The 21,670-nt window shown below is 36.2% G+C and overlaps 1 protein-coding gene across 1 annotated transcript in view; it reads left to right on the forward strand.

The window, feature by feature from the left end:
* Positions 1–20,089, forward strand: part of LOC133530151 (dystrobrevin beta-like) — a 59,811-nt gene extending 39,722 nt beyond the window's left edge. The window contains exons 14-21 of the mRNA XM_061868009.1: positions 513–613; positions 1,346–1,434; positions 2,620–2,682; positions 3,269–3,364; positions 6,331–6,387; positions 7,802–7,884; positions 9,341–9,398; positions 9,863–20,089. Of these exons, the coding sequence (XP_061723993.1) occupies positions 513–613; positions 1,346–1,434; positions 2,620–2,682; positions 3,269–3,364; positions 6,331–6,387; positions 7,802–7,884; positions 9,341–9,373 (522 nt within the window). The 3' untranslated portion in view covers positions 9,374–9,398; positions 9,863–20,089. The remainder of the gene's footprint in view (positions 1–512; positions 614–1,345; positions 1,435–2,619; positions 2,683–3,268; positions 3,365–6,330; positions 6,388–7,801; positions 7,885–9,340; positions 9,399–9,862) is intronic.
* Positions 20,090–21,670: the final 1,581 nt, after the last annotated feature.

Below are 21,670 nucleotides of genomic sequence, written 5' to 3' on the forward strand. Positions count from 1 at the left end.
TTAATTTAACTAACAACTTTTAAATATATTGAATATTTATTGCATTTACATTATGTAATTACTGGTATTGGTTAGTACTACAAGCGGCAACAACGCTTCTTTGCTCGTAACATGTATAACGGGGAGTGCTTCAAGGAATTATTCGGATTAAACCGCTTCTTTTCGCCATCGCCCTACGCGACAACATTTCCATCCTCACCACTTTGATGGTTGGCAGTCCTCAACTGTGCGTTTCTTCAGAAACTTTCTGCTTCGCACAGCTAAACTGTAGAATGAACTGTCGCCTGCGGTATTTCCGGACCGATACGACCTTCAAACCTTCAAGAAAAGAGCGTACTCCTATCTTAAAGACCGGCAACGCACTTACAACCCCTCAGGTGTTGCGGGTGTCCATGGGCGGCGGTAATTGCTTACCATCAGGTGATCCGTCTGCTCGTTTGCCTTCTAGATCATAAAAAAAAAAAACAGTAAAATAACGGTAAAATTTGTGACCCAAGTAATTTTATCAACAGACGCAGCAGTCCTCGCCGCGCTCGACCCCCAACTCTTCACCCCGCTCGACCAAGAGCCCGCCGCTGCCGGGCGCTCAGCCTCAACCTACGGCACCGGAAAGGTACAGTGTCGCCAAGTAATACGACGCATTGTAAATTACACGTCAATTTGGCGTCAGGTATCTTGATTTATCTCAGCAATTATAAAACTCATGAAAGTATTGTTTGGTGAACTGGTTATTCATGGCATCCACTTTATTTATGTAGTTACACGATTGGTTTTTTATAGCAGAGAAAATTGGATTAAAGATGCCTCTTTTTAAACAGACATTTTCACTGTACAGGCAAATGGGACCGATTCAAGCCTTTAAATTGTCCATGTAGATTAGTCTTCACCTTAATACTGTAGCTGTGATTTTTCGAATAATTCTTGTTTTTTTACTTTGAACGGTAAAACCCGTTTTGCCGCATACGAGCTTATAGAATAAGCTAGCGTAAAAGCAGATTCACTACGCGCGAATTATCGGGATGATCGCGGGGTTCAGGAAGCAAGCAAGCGCCGCATTTTTTAGATATTATTGTTTAACAACGCGTCACGTTAAGTCAACTTTGTGTGTCACCATGTGTCCTATAATATTTTTTATGGGACCCTAGAGAGTTATAGCTTTTTTTTTCACAATCCATAACTCCCGCGGGAACAAAATAGGCCTTTGTCCTTCAGTACACCTGCATGAAATAGAACTTTTTCGAGCAAGTGTGATGAAAAAGTAGTTTTAATCTTATTACGACGTTGACGATCGCGTACGGTGATTAGTTCGCACGCCATTATCATCATATATTCGGTACTTCTTCAGGGAGACAAGCTCCCGCGGAACGGTGCGCAGCGCGCCGCAAACGCCATCTCTCGGCGAGAGGGAACGCATCGACATGACGCACAGTCTTGGTAAGTATTAACAAAGATTTATATAATTTTGGTATTAACCAGTTCTTTCTTTATATAAACAGAAATAGAATAGTAATAAAATTATTTTAATTCGTAAACAAGCAAACGAGACAATTAACATAAGAAAAACGCAGAAAGACATAAATTGCCACGAAATGGCCTCATCTTAGGATGTTGCTGGGGACTTCCAGCGCTGATCTTTCGATGAGACCATCAAGTGTAAAATTACGGCAGGTAACAGATAAAAAGAAAAGAAACTTAAAATAAACGGATATAAATTACATACAGTAGACAAATGCATAAACAAGGAAATATAATATAATTATACAGAAAAGAGATACAACATGACGACATACTCGTACATAATACCAAAGATAATTTGAAATAAAGGTGGATTGTCAAAGTAAACTTTGTAGGCACAGTAAATTTACTGCCATCTACACATGACTAAAACTTTTAGAACGCCATTTGACTTAGATCCTTATTCTTTCACTGATATGTGTTAAATTGGTTAAATATAAAAAAGTGGCGCCATCTACTATAGCATAGGCCAAAGGTATGGCGGCATCTTTTCGAGCGATGGCGCCATACCTTTGGCCTATGCTCTAGCAGATGGCGCCACTTTTTGATATTTAACACATATCAATGAAAGAATAAGGATCAAAGTCAAATGGCGTTCTAAAAATTTTATTCATGTGACGACAGATGGCAGTAAATTTACTATGACTACAAAGTTTACTTTGACAATCCACCTCTATTTCAAATTCTCTTTGATAACACTAAGTTAAATTAAAATACATAGAAAACACCCATGACTCATGAACAAATATCCATGCTCATCACACGAACAAATGCCCTTACCAGGATTTGAACCCGGGACCATCAGCTTCGTAGGCACGGTCACTACCAACTAGGCCAAACCGGTCGTCAAATGTGAGGTTTCAACCTATAGCATTGGTTGTAATCTCGCTATTGGTTAATTTCCCACACCTCCGGTCCGCTCCGTTCAGACAGCAGGTGGCCATAGGAATTCTGTGATGAAACAACGCAACCTAATCGTGTTTCGGGTTTTTAGAATTGTCGCGATGAGTATTAGTTGCCCGTGGTATGAAAAGCACAGTTGGCGACAGAAGCTTGTACCTAAAATTTAATATTTGCCAAAAACTGAATATATATTGTTTCCAGGAGGAATGGAAAGTATGGGAGGCGACGGCAGAACCTTCCATCAAAACCAAAGACCAACTACCAGTAAGTGCATTTGTAACTATAATTTTTATTGCGCTATTAGCTTTTGTGATAGGCAAAGGAATTCTATAAGACGCATAAAGTAGTGTAAAATGTTGTAGCCACAATGGCGCCGCAGAAGTAAACAGGTTGTTAGGTGTTATATTTTGACAATAATAATAATAATCGAAAATTCTTCAAATATTATTGGCTCACTTAAGTATAGTGATTCGTGTATTTGTTTAAATCATCTAACTCATGCATTTTCTCCTCGAAAACGACATACGGTGAAGTATGACTGCTGATAATACCAATAATATTGGTATTAAAAATCATTTTGTGAAGTTGTTTTATTTTTAATAGAGCGTTAGCAAAGGTCTCCGTTTTAACTTGGGGAAAAAATGCTTTCGTATGTCCGGATGTTCTCCTCTGCAGGTCCCAATTCTCAACCGATTCTCTATGAAATTTTGTGAGAATGTTCGATGGTTAAACAAAACTTTTTTGACGGTTTTTTTTTTAAATGCTGCGAGGTCTACAGCTCACAGAGCCCTTACTATTAAAGGTTATTTAAAATAATTATCTCCAATGACAAGTTCCGTTCTTTGCTTAGTGGGCATAGACAACAGAAGCCTGCGGAGCGACCTACTGTACGCGGCGGACTCTGTCACCAACGCCATGTCGACGCTCGTTCGAGAACTCAACTCCGGTGAGTGATATCTTATACTTCAGGCTAGAGCACACCGGCTGCGTGTACGCACGTTGGAGCCGTGCACGCACACGTCACGCAAGCGGTGTGCCGTCTCTGATATGAATCTGTATATTACAACGCGCAAATGCACGTGCAAGTCTATGCAAACGCATCCGGTGTGCACAGTTCTTTGAAAAGCTTATAGCTTAAATCGTGGATCTAAAACAGCTGATGATTAAATACATGTCAAATAAAGCCCCTGACGCTAATAAGTATTATTTAAAAAAAATATACTTAGGGCCTGTATCAAACTGCCTTATTAGAGGCAGTTAGGTTATTACCTAACTTTATAGTGTTAAGTTTTTTTTAATCTGATCTTTGTGTGTTTTCGGTCAGCTTGTTTCACTGTTTGTGTGTTTTGATATTTGAACATTTTGAACCATTTACATTTTGTACAGTAAAAAACCTATGATCTTATAATAAAAAATATAGGTTTTTTTAGGATTTTGACAATTCTTGGTAGAACTTTTGAATACTAACACACCTATGATAGTAATTTTTGCACACTATCAACCTCGTACGGCCCAATGTTCCATATTTGGAACAATTGTATAAAATTGGTAGTGACCTTTCAACAACTAAAGTAAGGGTTCAAAAACAACCAAAATTAATAATTTGGGCCCTAGGAGGATATATTCTAATTTCGCTTGCCCTTCTTACCTCAAATTTAGTATGCGAAGATAAAGTACTTGTTTACTTTTTACATTTTTATTACGTCACAGATTTTGTGCTTTCTCTTTTTATATTACGTTAAGAATACGAGTATGTGTATACCTACGAGATGAGCCGTCACACGAGGACAGACAATTTCAACTATTATATTAGGCTTTGTCCCAAAGTTTTAAAATTCCTCAATAGAGTTAAATTGTCACTCAAATAATATATAGTATGCTGTTGTGTGTTTTTTCTCATCGATTATTTCATTAACATCATTATCATTTCATTGGATATGAGCATGAAGAAATGTTCTCAATATAAAGGATGTTGTACTTTTGTCCTCCTATGACTGGATGTCCCATATTTGATACCTGTTACCAAAGATAATTTGAAATAGAGTTGGATTGTCAAAGAAAACTTTATAGCCACAGTAAATTTATTGCCATCTTTTGACACATGATTAAAACTTTTAGAAAGTCATTTGACTTTGATCCTTATCCTTTCGCTGAAATGTGTTTAATTTGTTAAATACAAAAAGTGGCGCCATCTAATAGATCAAAGGCCAAAGGTAATAGCGGCATCTTTGTGTAGTGCCCGATAAGATGGCGCCAGTTTATGATATTTAACAAATTAAATACATATCAGTGAAATAAAGAGGATGAAAGTCAAATGGCGTTCTAAAAGTTTTAATCATGTGTAGATGCCAGTAAATTTACTGTGGCTACAAAATTTTCTTTGACAATACACCTCTATTTCAAATTCTCTTTGCTGTTTCAAATAGGTACAGTAAATATCACTAAAGAATCGGTCACGCCGTAAATTTACGCATTGATTGATTTGACTGTGGGCCATTTGACGTTTCGTTATGTTGTACAATTTGCTGTATTCCGCTGATGAGACGCACGCTCGCGGCCGCGATGCAAGACAGATACGTTTTCAATTTCATCACCGTTCGCAATGGGCTTTTATGGACTTTTTTTAATACTACGTCGGTGGCAAACAAGCATACGGCCCGCTTGATGGTAAGCAGTCTCCGTAGCCTATGGACGCCTGCAAATCCAGAGGTGTGACATGCGAGTTGCCGACCCTAACACTCCGCACCCTCTTTGAGCTCTGGCACCGGTAGGATCACAACACTATGTGTAGGGTCTAGTGTTATTTGGCTGCAGTTTTCTGTAAGGTTGAGGTACTTACCCAGTTGAGCTCTGCTCTAGATCAGAGGGCCTACCGCGAACCACGTTCGACGTGTTGCCTCCCTGTCACACTTACGTACGAATTCACAAGTGCGACAGAGAGGCAACACGTCGAACGTGGTTCGCGGTAGGCGCTCTGGAATGACATCCGCTGCGAGATGACACACAGTGCTCATACTTCTCTTTTGGCCGTAGTTTAAGTACTTACCCGAGTCCAGGGACTTGAATGAATCTGTTTCGGACCACAGCGGCGGTTAAACCTGCCCCACTCACCTCGCCGCCGCGAGCGTGTGTCGTCCTCGGCCTAAGCGCTTCGTCAACTTAATTTTAGAACGAGGGTAGCCGATTTTGAATAGGCTATTTTAACAACGAATCATATCTACAACGCTTTATATGAGACATGAAAACGATTTATTCCTATTAATGTAGTAAGACTAGTAAGAGTGCCTGAACTGAGTGATTTAAAATCATTAAAACCGAAAATTAATGTTTAAGCTAAGATAATTGCATGAATGCTGTAAAATAAAGGACTATGCGTCAAAATGGTCCAAAGGCTAACAGAGTTGAGCATTAAGTCATTCGATAGGTATTTCTATGTACTTCATTACATTATATAGGCACCAAGCGGAATTCTATTGCAGAACTGAGATATTTGTATTTTACTCAAAATGTCATCACTCTTATTACCTAGGCTATAGAATCCACTGCTGCTAGGTGAGCGCGGCGAATGGTTGCTACAGCAATTAATTTACTTACTTGGACTCTATTGCCTAGGTAATAAAGAGTGATGACATTTTGAGTAAAATACAAATATCTCAGTTCTGCAATGGAATTCCGCTTGGTGCCTATAGAACGAACTGAAGTACATAGAAATACCTATTTAATGACCAAACTCGTTTCTGTTCGTTTTTGGGCCAGGCTCCATGCAACGTTGCCCATGGTCCTTTAGCTATGTTAAACTAGCCTATTCTCGATAAAAATTGCATACGACTTATGTTTTTTCTAACAAATATTGTAATGTTTCACTTTCATTCTACATGTATTTAGTTGTTTTATGTTATAAATGTTTTGCAGAGGGCTCCGATACTGAAGACACTATCAAAGGGGCAGTTGGACCGAGAAAGCAGAGAGGCAAGTATTTACAACCTTATTGTACAGCATTACGGTTTTATTTCCTTTATAATAACGAAAAAAGTAATAGTATATTCCTTGCCGATATTTTAAACGGAATAACCACAAAAATTCAGTGTTCGTCTAATGAGGTACATTCTGTTGATTGATCAATACATTTTCAAGAAAATAGAAGTTGATTTTTGAACGGATGCTTAAGAATTTCGTAAATTGGCAATCTTAGCAGAAAAACATGATGAAATTGTTCAGAAACCAAATCGATGATCAATGTTTCCCTTCGGTTCAAAGTAACCCCAGTTTACCGGTATCTATGGAATTGTGTCATTGGCCGAATGACGGGTACAGTCGAGTTCACAAACATTTTTAGAAGCTAATGCTTCAAAAATATGTTTAAACGCCTCTAAGACGTTGACAATAAGGTCGTGTTAATATGTTTTTAGAACGTTGGCTTGTTAAGATATTTGTGAATTCAATCGTACGCGTTTTCTTCTTATTTACATTAATAAAAAAAGAATAGACAGTGTAGACTCGGTATCAATGAAAACATTTTGTAAAATGATTTACCAGTTATTTTATCTTGATATTTGACAATAAACCATAATGCTCTGCAATAAAACTGAGTTTCGTATGCGATTTCATTCCAATTCAATGCATGGTTTTGTAGCATGGTCGTTGCACAGTTTTATTGTTTTAAAATGCAGTAAATTTAAAACTCTCGGTGTGCATTAATAGTTAATTTTTAACCAAGGGATGAAAGGCACTCATTTCATTCGAGGTAGTTTGGCGCTCGACCGCAGTGCGCCAATAGTCCGAAGCTGAAATGATGCTCCTCATCCGACTTAAACTTAAACACTCTACTTTTCATTTAGAATACGAGGAAAGTAAATGTAAAAAAAAGTGATTCAGTATAAAATTTTATAGTATTTATTGAGGGTACTTTCAATTAACAATTTAGGTAAAACTATCGTTAATTATGGTTAGGGGAGTTAAATATCAGAATAGGAATTGTACAACAAAGCCATTTAAAACCAAATGTTAATTGCTTACCGTAAAAGCAATAAAAAAACATACTTGGAAAGTAAAATGCTGATCTAATAGATCAAAGGCCAATGGTATGGCGGCATCGTTTCGAGCGATAGCGCCACAAACTTTGGCCTATGCCCCGTAACATGGTGCCAGTTTTTAATATTCAACAAATTTAACACCTATTTAATGAATGAATAAGGATCAAAGTCAAATGGCGGACTAAAAGTTTTAATCATGTGTCGAAAGATGGTAGTAAATTTTCATTGACAATCCACCTCTATTTCAAATTCTCTTTGATACTATGCCGTAATCAGTTTTTGACAAGTTTCACCGATTATTTATTACGAATAAATATACCTTTCTAATTTACTAAACGTGTTTTTTTCAGATTTCGAAGAAGACGATGACAGCGACGAACCGATGCCGCGGCCGCAGCCGCCGCGCCACTACCTGCACGACAACAATGTGCAGGTAACATTAGATATTTGCTAACATCCTGTATACACCGTGTTTTTTTTTCCGTTAATTTCAAGAGTGCATTCCTGAGCTTAAATTAAGTAACTTTCTCAAAGACACCGGTATTCTAATTACCTCCATTTCGGAGATAATCAATAATTTATTTTTATCTTATAAGGCCCCTATCGATGTTCGAATTGACATTGATATGTCAAAGTTTTCAATTGTTTGGTTGAGTTGAATGTAATGCCCGTGTTACAAGAACACTAAATGCGACATTTAATTACTTTTTTTTTAAAGTTATAAGCATTTTTTTTGAAGTGAAAACTTCTTTAGCGGCGCTGTGCACTTTTTGTGATAGGAAAAAAATTTTAAACTCGCGACAGGTCACGTGACCGACAGATTCGACAGATTGAAAATTCGTAAGACGGACACGTGACGTAGTCGTTGAAATTATGGATGGAAGTTGATTTTTCTGAGAGATAAACTTTTTAATGTTAAATAAATGTAATAATTCTGAAGTGTTCATGTGTTTTAATGTAATATAAATTGTCATGTTTGTGTATGATAGCGCAATAAATGAATGCTGTATTTTACCACATAAATGATAGTACCTTTATACTGATAATTAAAGCAATTCGTGCAAAATTATTCCCTAAACATTCCAAAATATCAAAAATGCACAACGTTAATACTCAAGTTTTCACTTCTGTCGGCGCTCCCGGAGTGCAACCCGTTGTTTTATTTTTTTGATAGAAGAAACAAATACAAGCGTGACAGAGTGATAAGAAATAAGACAACGAAAAGAATATTAACCCGTTTAGCAATTTGCGGTTCAAGTAAATTTGGTTGTTTATACTTATGCTAAGAGCTGTCTTATGTGAAGTGAACCGTAAACTGCTAAAGAATCAATTTCCTCGATCGTACGACAAAGAAAAACAGAAATGCTGTAGGAGAGCATAACATGATTTGGATAACTTATAAAAATATTCTAGATTAAACATTACTATTATTGCTCCCATTACTGAGCCGTTTGATCCGCATGTGTAAAAATTATTAGAATAATCAAATACTTGTGTGGGCAAAGTACAGCCCGCGGGCCAACTCCGGCCCGCAAAGTATAATCCGGCCCGCCGCCGAGCCAAAATGTTTATCCTTTTATTTTTTATGATTAATTGACGGTTTCAATTCAAAATATATTTTGCTGTAATACTTGCCCTCCTCTGAAATTTCATATACTTTCTGGCCCGCCATGAACAAAGTTTTCCCACCACTGAACTAGTCGAACTCAATTTCATCGGGCCTACAGCTGTACAGTGTACAGTGTATTTTGTGCGATTGCTGTGCGCAATCTGAGTGACCATATGTGTCACAAGAAGTCAAGCGACGCTTTTTCTTGTATTTATTATTTAGTGTTAGTTTAGTGTTTTTGTGTGTTTAATTGGATTTTGTTTTATTGTTTCGTTTTCAGAGCATAGCAGCTAGTGTTGAGACACAATCTTAAGTTTTTTGCCAGTATTCTAGATCAGGTTTGTTTTGGTTTTATTTTGTTTTGTATTTTTTTTTACATTTTTAGTCAAACAGATCTTTTGACACTATGCTAAAGCTTACCGGTTTTCAAGAAAAAACTACTACAGATAAAAATAAAAGATCTTAGCTCCTCTTGAACCTGGTTGATCAAATAGATGCCTTTTTGTTTGAAATATTGCAAATTTTATATATTATTGACGACCGGTCTGGCCTAGTGGGCAGTGACTCTGCCTATGAAGCCGATGGTCCTGGGTTCGAATCCCGGTAAGGGCATTTATTTGTGTGATGAGCACAGATATTTGTTCCTGAGTCATGGATGTTTTAAGTTTTTGTGTATTACATATATCATTGTGTGAGTACCCATCTCGCAAGCTTTCTTGAGCTTACCGTGGGACTTGGTCAATTTGTGTATGAATGTCCCTATAATATATATTTATTTATTTATATTGATTATTTATTACAGGACACCCCTCCACCACTCCCGGCGCGCACCGGCCACTACTTCCCAAGGACATAGTGTAACTAATTATTACATTTAGATATGAACGTTGACTTTTAAACCCGAAGCTTGAACTGTTCTCGAGTTTTTTGAGTATTATCTGGTTTTTATCTTAGTCAAAAAGACCAGGCGAAACATTAAAATAATACCTCTTGCCTGAGGCTCTTTTCGGATCGGAATCGATGTGGGGCTACCAGATCCGTTGTCAGGTTTCGAGAGTGCTTTATAGAAATTGGGATTCCGAGTTTAAATTCGGCCTGGACACCTAAAACATATTTTACAGTACATATGGGGCTACTTTATAGCACTAGTGCGAGAAGTAGCATATTACGTTACTGTGTCGAACATTTAAAGGGCCATATGTACTGTAAAACGTTGTACGATACATGTGCGAATAGGTAATTCGCAACTCGTGTCGATTTAAAACACTCCCTTCGGTCGTGTTTTAATTTATCGCCACTCGTTTCGAATTTCCTATTTTTCGCACTTGTATCGTAATGTACTATAAAACTACATAGATGTATTTTTTGCAAATTGAAGTAAATGGAACTTTATATTTTTTCATCATACTTGCTTGTAAACGGTGTTATTGCCAGCATACTGAGATGAGCTATAATATGCTCACGGGTGTAATAGATTTTTTATATATTTCATTATGCCCATGGGCATATTTTTTAATTATCTCAACAATTAAACGAACCAAGTAGATTTAAATGGTTTTACTTTTAAAATACTGACGTTTATAATTTAATATTTTTGTTTGTTAAAAAGATTTAATTTTGATGAATTTAATAGCCGTTTATCATATTTTTTACACAATTTCAATCGTAGCTAAATGCCGGATGGATCTGTGCCTTCGATGCCTAACCTGTCAAAAAATTACAATATGGCGGACTAATGTACGAAATGTCACCGTATTTATATGATTAAATTTAGTTTTTTCCTCACATGTGTGATGAAAAACATTGGAATTACGAACTGCTGTTCGGCTTTTCGGCCTTCGGCTTCGGGCTTAATTAACACTTGTTCGTAAATTCTTTGTTACCGTCCTTAATACACAATGTACTATTACGCATCCTCATTTTAACTCTTTCAATGCTATTGATTTGATGTACTCCAATCCAGTTCATATGTAGCAAATAAAGTAATATCAAACGATAAGTCGATTTATAAAAATAGAATAGGTAATTATAATTAAAATACCGGAGCGGGACAATGTTCAGTTCTGATTGAATATTCTAAACATCGCGACATCAATTTCCATGGATTAAAATCGGGAAGTCCCGAAAAATACACCTGGCAACCCTACATCGAGTTCACTGGTTTTTAAGCATATTTATATTTAAAAACCGATTTTTATCATTAAGCTCTTGTAACGGTCAAAAATGTGGTCAAGAGTGGAAAAATTACTGCAAATGTTTCTTCCCAGCGCTAAGAAAAAGTTCCTGTCCGTAGAATACTACTAATGGAATATTCGAGACTTCTATCAATTGGTAGTCGCGAAAAACTACAACTGTGACATGATTTTCAAATCAACTATTATTTCTTGTAAGAATTTTGAAACTAACCCAATTTTAGGTGAATGCGGCGCCAACTAATCTAACAGTTTAACCCTTTAACGGTCAGACGATTCTCAGAAATTACAAAATATTGAACCCTGTCGTTTTGAAATGAAGTTTAAAATCATTGTTATAGGATGGTCATTTTTGCTGTACAAAATCGAAGTTTGCCCGTTAAAGGGTTAAATTAATTTTGAACAAGCAGAAACGTCTGCGAACGATGCTATTAAGCTTAGAATAAATTTAAAAGTGGAAAGATTACTGCCTTGGATGAGACTTGATCCAGAGGCCGTCAGTTTCAAGTCTCTGATGAATTTCCAATATGACTTGGGGCTCCTCTAAAAAAATATCTTCGGCCTCTAGTGTCCCCTAGACCCATATGGTGGGAAAATTTGCTGGCTATGGATGAGGTCTTGGTGGCTTAGTTGGCAGAGCGCTGGAGTATCGGTCCAGAGGTTGCGAGTTCAAGTCTCACTCAAGGGAATAATTCTTCCATCTTTAAATGTGTTCTGGGCTTAATCTAAAACTCTTCCCGGCCCTTTTACCTGGGAACCTCACAAATGTGCCGCTAGTTACTTTAGCTTTGTGATTGTCAAACAGGTTGAAATCAAAGCAATTTTAATATGAACTTATTCGTATGCGATTTTAAAGGTGCCCCCTATTTGTTATGGGCGTGTTAAAATTAATGTTTTAGATATATATTGTCTATGTACTTAAATGTCTGAGGTTTAAAGCATAGACAAAGTAATAGTAAGACGAGTAAAGTTGTGCAAAATATTGTAGCCGCAGACATCTAAGTAGATGGCGCTGTCTGGCTCAGTACATATGTATGCGGTTAGTAGGTTGTCAAGCGTGAAACAATGATTAAAAATACAGACTTAATTATTTATTTTATCAAGCGTTAACGTTTGATAATCTAGCTAAAATTAAAAACTTTTCGAGCACTTTAGTACGGTCGCATTTTTATCGTCTATCACCATGCCTGTCACGTTCTAACAAGTATGTAAGTGCGAAAGTGACAGGCATAGTGACAAGCAATAAAAATGGAACCGTGTTGCTACCGCAGTAGTTACCACGAATCATACCGATTTAGAGCGCCATCTGTATTTCGAAAATTGATGTCACAATTTGTTGTACTACTTTACGCTTCTTTGTGTATGGAAGAGACTAAATTAGTCCTGTTCCTTGTATTGCAATAATGTAAACCTATCCGTGATGAAACTACGCTATTGAATTCTTCCTGAAATAGAAAGCTAATTCTAAGACGCGTAAAGTAAGTCCTATTCCTGCAATAACGTCACCCTAGTTCACAATTGTTTTATTTCGGCGAAAACTTTGTTGCAATTAGTACCATAGTGCGCTAACAAAAGGTCTATATTACAACCAAATTTTTCGCGTAATTAGTACGATTGAGAACAGCCGGGCTAACACATGATTAGCGCGACAGTATCTCGCGGCGAGATAGACTACCCGTCCCTCTTTAATTAACATAGTTAGAAAAAGACGGGTAGTCTATCTCGCCGCGAGATACTGTCGCGCCAATAATGTGCTAGGCCTACTGGGGTAGCATAATTTGGACGTGTTGAAGAATTCAAAGGAAAAAATGGCATAATCTCGTTTTTAAAACGAGATTAAATCATTAATTAAAATAGGCAAAGTAATAAGGAAACGCATAGTGTGGGGCAAATGATTGTATAACCACATTGTCAAGCCTTTAGGTTTCACAATCTAGTTAGGTACCACATAAACTATGACGCCGTACAGCGCCATCTAGAACAGTTTTCAAAAACTGCGGCTTCGTTTTGCATCAATTTGGCGAGTCTTCTTATTTATTAGTCTATGATTAAAAGTTAAATTTAAGTATAAGTTTGTAAGATACCTTTTTTGCTTATTGTGTCTAGTCCCCAAGCTATTACGTTAAATAATTCTGACTGTAAAAAACGGGCCAAGTCACCGCCCGTTTCTGTCTTTTATACCTATTGTCCTATGTCTATTATCTTAACATATTATTCGTTTTTTGTCTTCCATTTGTCAATTCCTTCCAAAATGTACAAATAAGTCAATTGATACTTCCTCTCATAAGGTGTGATTAGAGCTAAAAGAAAGTAAGAAAACATGTCAGAAAAACGCGACATTTATTAATTATGCTAATAGCTCTAAGCATAACCTTAATTTCTCATCATTATACTTATTTCTTCGAAACATTCCAGTGTGTTCTGCTTAGTATTTTTAGTGATATACATTGATTGTAGTAGATGTGTAGTCAAAAAAATAAATATCGTGCCCCCGAGATTCACAGCTGAAAAGCTGTTACCGCGTCGTTTTGTGATAACTGAATTGTCAAATATAAAAAAAAGCTTACCTACGTTATGAATTAATTATATGCATACAGTGAGCATGCACTTTTGCAGCTGTGTGTACATTAGCTGTCAATTTTGAAGCATGACCATGTTACACTACATATCTATACAATTAATGAATATTTGGTTTTAGTTTTTAGTTAATGCACTTGCGGATTCCCTTGATGTTGCTCATTACGCGGTAGCTAAGACTGATGTCGACCACCGATCTTGTGGAAATGCCAAATTATTATGAACCAAAACGTTAATTTTAGTTGGGTATAGTCATCGGAATAAGGTACCTTAATCAAATGTGCGAAGGACGATTATTCATTGACGTGTACTTATATTTGTTGTATTCTTGTCTAGACCTGTGTTTAGTGCCTACTGATTTGAACTGTCCAAAAATGCACTTAATTTATAGTTCTTATTTTTAATAATCTTATTGCGTATTTCTAATGGGCAGCTTGATTTCAAGAATAAGGAGTAACTGACCATGTAAGCGTAAATAATCAAATAAAATACCACTTTGTTAATAATGTTGGGTAAAATATAAATACACAAAACTTGGCTTGACACACTACCGTGCAACCTTATTATAAGTTCAGATTAACACCTTTTTGTATTACTTTTTAACGTCCGAGTCAATTTGTATGATGACTTTTATTTTTTAAGACTTAATACAATTTTTAAATAATTTTATTCAAAGCATGATTTAAAATCGAAAACTAACTTTAAAACTATTTTGGTATTTCTTTTTCTCTTTTAGCTTTGTGCGATATAAGTATAGACTCGTAACGCTCGCTTCTTGAAACATACAAAATAAAGTTTAGAATGAAACTAAGCCACTTATAACAGTTCTAAGTTTACTTAAAATGCCCGAATTTAAACTCTCACGAGCAGAGCCAGGAATTTTCGCGGTAAAACAAAAGACTGACGTATTCTAGCTAGTGTTGGAAACATTTTTATTATCGATGTCGAGTGTTATTATATAAAAAACATGCCAAAATATTGACATTATCCTGAACATCGTACCAATTACAATTAATTTTATAAAATTGCTCACATCACGTCGAGTGAAGTTGAATGTTAATTTAGTATACATTAAAATGCTGTATAGTAACGAACTAAACTGTCTACTAACAGATAATGTTCAGAAATTAATTATATCTACTCCGATCACTATCACAAACCAAATATAATATCATGTGCTGCTGTGTGTACTGACGGGGATTTGAAAGAAGAAATTGCTTCTGTTTCTATATAGTTTTTATTCGGTTTTCAAGCGCTGGTGGCCTAGCGGTAAAAGCGTGCGACTTGCAATCCGCGGCAAGAGGTACCAGGTTCAAACCCCGGCTCGTATCAATGAGGTTTTCGGAACTTATGTACGAAATATCATTTGATATTTACCAGTCGCTTTTCGGTGAAGGAAAACATCGTGAGGAAACCGGACTAATCCCAACAAGGCCTAGTTTACCCTCTGGGTTGGAAGGTCGAATGGCAGTCGCTTTTGTAAATACTAGTGTCTAAGCCAATTCTAGGGATTAGTTTCCAAGCGGACTCCAGGCTCCAATGAGCCGTGGTAAAAATCAGGGACAACGCGAGAAAAAAAAAATTTAGTGGACTGTCTTTTTCTTCTAATACAAAACTATCGATATCGATAAAAAACGTTTCTAACACTAGCTAGATTGCGAAAGTCTACTAGGCTCCGAAAAAGGTCGCCGAGTGACTAAAACACACGTGAGCTTAACCGTAACTTAGTACTTAAAATTGTGTTAGAATAAAAAATGTCCTTTTTAAGGCTCTGTGGGCGTTACGAGTATTAAGTGCAATATTGTTACGATTGGTCTTGCCGAGACATTGTGATGGTTTTCGCGTTAAGTTTAAGTTAGGTTATTTTGAAGCTTATATCCAAAGCATAATCGTAGATTAATTAGACAAGTACAATTTACATTATTTTGTATTGCGTTGATTGCCATGATGAGTCTTTCGATTAAGTCTACTGTTTACTGGGGGCTTAGAAAAGATGCCAATCGTTTGTTACTCTTACGTATTAGTGCGACAGAGACTGATAGCGTTTCGGTGTTGTAGCGAAAACGATTGGCATTGTAGCTAGGCACCAAGATGAGAAAGTTACAAAAAATTTAAAAATTTGAATATGTTTCCGGACTTTTAGAAATTTTCTCATAAATCATTTAAATTAACTTTTCGGATAATTTCACAAGGAATTTCCACGTTTTTTCTATGTGGAAAATCTGGATTTTTTGGAAATGTTCTCTTAGTATTTCCGTACATCCACTGCGGTGTACGCTACCCTAGGTCTGGTCAAAAGTGATAACGTAACGAACTGAAAAATGTATTCTATATAATAAACTAAAACTAACACTGTTATGGGCTCAGCGCCTGAAATAAATGGTGTATTCCTATTTGTCCCCGCTGGGCACAGATGGGAATAGGCGATGCATATAAATCATTCCTATTTGACCCCGCCTCATATCATGGCGGCCACGTGCAGCGGGGACCAATGGGAATACCCCAAATAAATGACAATTTTATTCAATTTGAGTCCAACATGTCCGCCGTTTAGCCGTGCGCCGCAGTGGGATATTAATCTTATTGTTACCCGTAAAAGACCCAGTAACACGCGTTATTGTTGATTTCGCTCGAAACTAAGCTTAAGTATATGTTAAGGTTTTGCAACACCTTTTAACTTATTTACCAAACGCGTACACGGTATACGGTTTTTTTTAATACTTTTTAGTTAGTTCTTCTTTCAGTGTATTCATCCTTACTTGTCCTATCATGTAAACAAGCACTTCTCGAAGACATTATCACACTTTTCTCTGGAATTACACATTAATCAGCACATAAAATGTTGTAGTATTGAAATCAACCAAATAACTTCTGAAAAATATCATTTATAATAAGATATTTATCAATACTCGCAGTAAGGAGAAAAAAAAGAACGGATCATTTGACATTACGATGTCTAGATTGTCTATGAATACGTGTTGTTGGAACGTCACGTTTGTTAAGCCCGACCAGAAATATATGACCATTGTCAAGAGGGCGCTGTTATTCTCATGTATAGGGTGACAGATCAGTTTAATATGAAAAATACGGCCAGCCTTCTAGGCACCTTGCCCATTGACGGCGATTTGGGCCAATTTTTTTTATCTATAGTTTAAGTTGTTAGTAAGTTTTATTATGTATGTTTATTTCTTTGTTTTTGGATATTAAAAGTATCAATAGAGTGATTCTTGAAAAATTTAGTTCCATAGAAATTCCGAAACATGGCGCGTGATCATATATTATTGGTCAGGCTTTACATGATAAGACACGTAAGGATGAATACACTATATTACTACCAAGAAAATTCTACGAATGGCATTTAATTTTGTATTATTTGACCGCTCTTTTACAATCTATACTCTTTACAATACTTATACATCAAAAATCTCGTAAAAAATATCTCTGAGTTTGAACTTTGCTTTAAATGAATTTTTGTTTTACTTTTTTTATATAAAAATATATTTTAACAGTTTACTTAGTTTTATGGTTATTAACTTAAAATCACACCATTTCGTTATACTACACACACACCACCATAAAAACATTAATTCGAAAAAATACAAAATTTCCAAATAGGTACCTAATTTGTATTTTTTTTAGAATCTTCGGTATTATTTTGAAAACCTACGACGCATTGAAATTTGTACCTTATGGTTTGAAGGTATTTTTTTCAGTGTGAAAGTTTTCTGAATATATTGTCTTAAAATGGAACATTAAATACACACGTGATAACTTTTTTAAAGGAAATAAAGGACAAGTATATTTAATATTTATACGACAATGTATTAAACTGTATTATATCCATCACAAGTTAATAGATAAGTATGAAACTAACCTTTTGTACCATTCGAAATAGATTTTGATAGATATAGTCGTAGCTATATGTCTATAAGTAACCATAATATATACTATATGTGTAAGAAAGCACAAAATTCAAAGCACTCGAGTTTCTATACTTATGGTACCTATCGTCGTTTTTATATAAATACGTTTTATATAATCGTGTTGTATACGTGTAGGCAACATGTACATCGATATGTATATTATGTGTAATTGTAACCTTCATACTGTTTTGTATTTATGTATATATGGACGTCCACACCATGCACTTTTATCACTAAATCTTGTTTTAATGTATGGTATTATACGTTGACTGTCACATTGCCTGCATGCGTGTCTTACGATTTACGCTACGAGACGCCAGCGCAGTAACATCTGCCATATAATTTAATACTTTACAAACATAGTATGTGCGCGCTAGAATATATTATGATGGCCTGTTATGGCATCAGATACATAATTTAAAAAAAAGGACTGCGGTGTGGACGTGCCTTATGGAAAGCCTCGCAGCGTTGTGGCGCGTTTTTATGTATGACCAATATACACTGAAGAGCATTCAGAATTGGTCATTATGTTTGTAACTTCCATTCCAAATGACCTAATTTCTTGGCTCTTGAGTGTGTTTGTAGCGAAATCGTTATAAGTACCTATAGTATGGTTCAAATTATATGATGAACTCTTTCAGGATCTACTGTCCTCATTTGCTATGTCTTTCTCTATACTCTGTATCTTTAGGTATTTAAATAAAACTAAACAAAATCTACCCTCAAATGGCTCCTTAAACCAGTTGAGGGTAGATGAAAACATTACATCAAATAATGTAGGTTAAAGTCAGGTCGCTCAGTGACAGATCCAGGCGGTTTTGTATTTGGTTGGTTAATCAATAAATGTTGAGACTACCCGAAAATGTACAAATTGTTTGTTAATTTTAATTAAATACCTAAAGATAGAGAGTATTTATACAGGGTGTAATCGTTAAGTGTGGCCAGGCCATAATTCCGTAAATATAACAGATATCAGAAAACTTCCAACTGATATCGAAAGTGCGTTACCCAATGAGTAAAATTACATTAAAAACTTTTTTTGAATAGATGAAGTAATATTAAAAATACTAAGTTAAAACACTCCCATACATTTAGTATGACGACTTACAGCCTCAAAGAATGTCGGGTGTCGTAAGAGGTAAAACTGTTTGAGATTCGTTATTTGTACGAATACATTGTAATAAAATAATAAAACTACCGTTTATGAAATAATTACTCTAACATTTATTTTGAAATTAATAATTATTTTATTTACAACAGTTGCTCGATGTGACGTCCTTCTTGTGCGATACATACACGGGCCCTCCTAACTGTTTCTAAATGATGAAGAAATGATAATTAATTGATATGGAGTAAGTGGTTAACATAAGAAAATTCATGAATCATTTGATAACGGTGAAATGCCTCGGCCGTATAAACTAGTATTTGAATGAACGGCTTACCTACTAAATGTATGGAAGGGTTTGAAGTTTATATTTGGGATATTTCTGGTTTTATTTAAAAAAAGTTATGAATGTAATTTTACTCATTGGGTAACGCACTTTCGATATCAGTTGGAAGTTTTCTGATATCTGTTATATTTACGGAATTATGCTCTGGCCACACTTAACGATTACACCCTGTATAGGCAGATTGAGATGACACCACGCGAGATAGTTGTGATAGCTATTATAAAAAGTTCTTCAAGCACTACTTTATTTAAGTTGCAAAATATAATGACGATATTTTCCGTCTGAAAACTAAATAATTATATCTCCAAAATTTCCAACAACCACTATTTTCCACCATGTGTGTAAATCGAAATAACTCATGAAAATATTATAAATATATATACCCTGAGGCCTATATTTATTTGTTCCTATTGATAGTACGGTTGTGACCCCAACGAATGACCCCTGAGAGTTCTATATTATGATAAAAATGTATATATTGTGTCGGAAAAGGCGTAAAATCCCTCGTGGATCAATTTATTGCCTACCTATGAACCTTTCAGTTTTACTTTCAGACAAAATGTGAATTGCTCGAAACAATCTGCATGTCGTGCTGGGAAACCTTCGCTACGTTCAGGATTCCACTTGTGAAATTGCTTGATACACTTGTGGTTTCAATATGGAATCTTTGCTGGCTGGGGTCTTAATATAAATACATATTCGCATAATCAATTGATATAAATAGAATTTTATTGTTCGATTATGGTAGCGCGATAATATTGACTATGAGGGACAGTTACGTACCGAGTTACGCGAAGGCAACGCTGTGCGAGGCAGGCATGTACTTACATATTGATATTGTAATAACTTTATCATTGCAATTTATAAACATTCCATCGCTTGTGAATCGTGTTTTATTTTTCCTTATGTCTTCGTCGTTTCAAGGGCATATTTCACATGTTTTTGAGTCCCAGCAGTGACCAAAATTTGCACGCCAAAAACAACCTTTTCATTTATATTTTATATTCGATTGCTGATCAAAGGTACTATCCATATTGAACGAAAAGTTAACATGGCACACTGCTCCAACGTGCGAGCGGGATGTCGCTGTAATACGCGCCTAGCGTTGTCTCGCTCAAACGGAGCGACATGCAAATCGGATGCATAGGGCCATACGCCAAAGTAGGTATATTGATCGCCAAAGATCCATTGATTGCATAAGGCCGTTGACTGGACGCACGCGACCGGCGAGGTACGAAGTATAAACTCAATGACGAATTCCTTCTTCGAAATTTGAGCTGGTGTAGATGGTGCGGTGACTTTGGTCATAGAGTGCTCATTCCATACATCAGTTTACTTATTTTTTTTTATTTTTTTGTTTTTTTATTTTTCGTATGGAGTGTGGAATTAAGAGGAGTGGCATCTCTTATGGTAGAACTGTTGCAAAAGTGTCCAGCTGTCAGCTATAAATAATAGTTCCAAATCTCTCCAGAGTAGCGCTAGAGTAGCTAAGAACCTAGGCGTTATTGACGGAGTGAATTGCGCTGTCCATGATTTGATTTCTTTGTTTAACTACTCTAGGTATTGTATCGCCACCTATATAAAGTTTTTTGATGACACTTTTTGGTACATGGAGATTTCGTTCCTTATCTCCACCTTCTGTACCAAAACGCTTATTATTTTGACATCTAGCGTCAAGTATATAGCGGATTTATTAGTACCTACTGCTAGATGTCGCGACTAACGAAAAGTCTAATGCTCAAAAATTTTCAGCCAATATTTATAACCGAAACTCTAATTTCAACTCCTGCTGCTTGTAACTTGTAATGTTAGCTTTGTAAATTGTTGAGCATTTGAGCAATTCACTCGTGACATCTAGTGTTAAGTAGCGGTACTGATAAATCCGGTAAGTACTTGAATAAGCGTTTTGGTAAGAAAACAGTACCCCTAGTGTAAATAAATTCGATTTCGAAACGTGACGTACGTGTTTGCGGTTAGTCTCATTTTGTATGTGATTTAGAATGAGCGCGCCAAGCGGGACGTTTTGGAAACTCAAAATCCTATACAAAACGCAAACGCGTTCGTCACGTTATGATGTCGATTAAATTTACACTAGGGGTACTGATGTATGGAGTGAGCACTATATGCTTAATTATCTCCCTATGCTTTGGTTCCGAAGTTGGCGTTTGACAAATCATTGCATCAAACTACTACAATCAGTCTTACTACTATGACTATTTTTAGTCTGAAAGTTAAAAATTGCATCATACTAATTTCCTTGTCGCAGCCGAGATGTAAATAAATATCACGGTGCATAGCCAACGTGCCAATCGTTAACGCTCGGTAGCGTGTCATAGTTATCTCTCTCTATCACTTTTCCATATTAGTGTGACAGGTACAGTTGCTTTTCGGTTGCTACGAAGCGTTAACGATTGGCGTGTTGGCTACGCGGGCTGATCTAAACAAAGCCTCTATTGTCATATAAGAC

The sequence above is a fragment of the Cydia pomonella genome, chromosome 22, assembly GCF_033807575.1.
Source record: "Cydia pomonella isolate Wapato2018A chromosome 22, ilCydPomo1, whole genome shotgun sequence".
In the NCBI taxonomy this organism is placed as follows: Eukaryota; Metazoa; Arthropoda; class Insecta; order Lepidoptera; family Tortricidae; genus Cydia; species Cydia pomonella.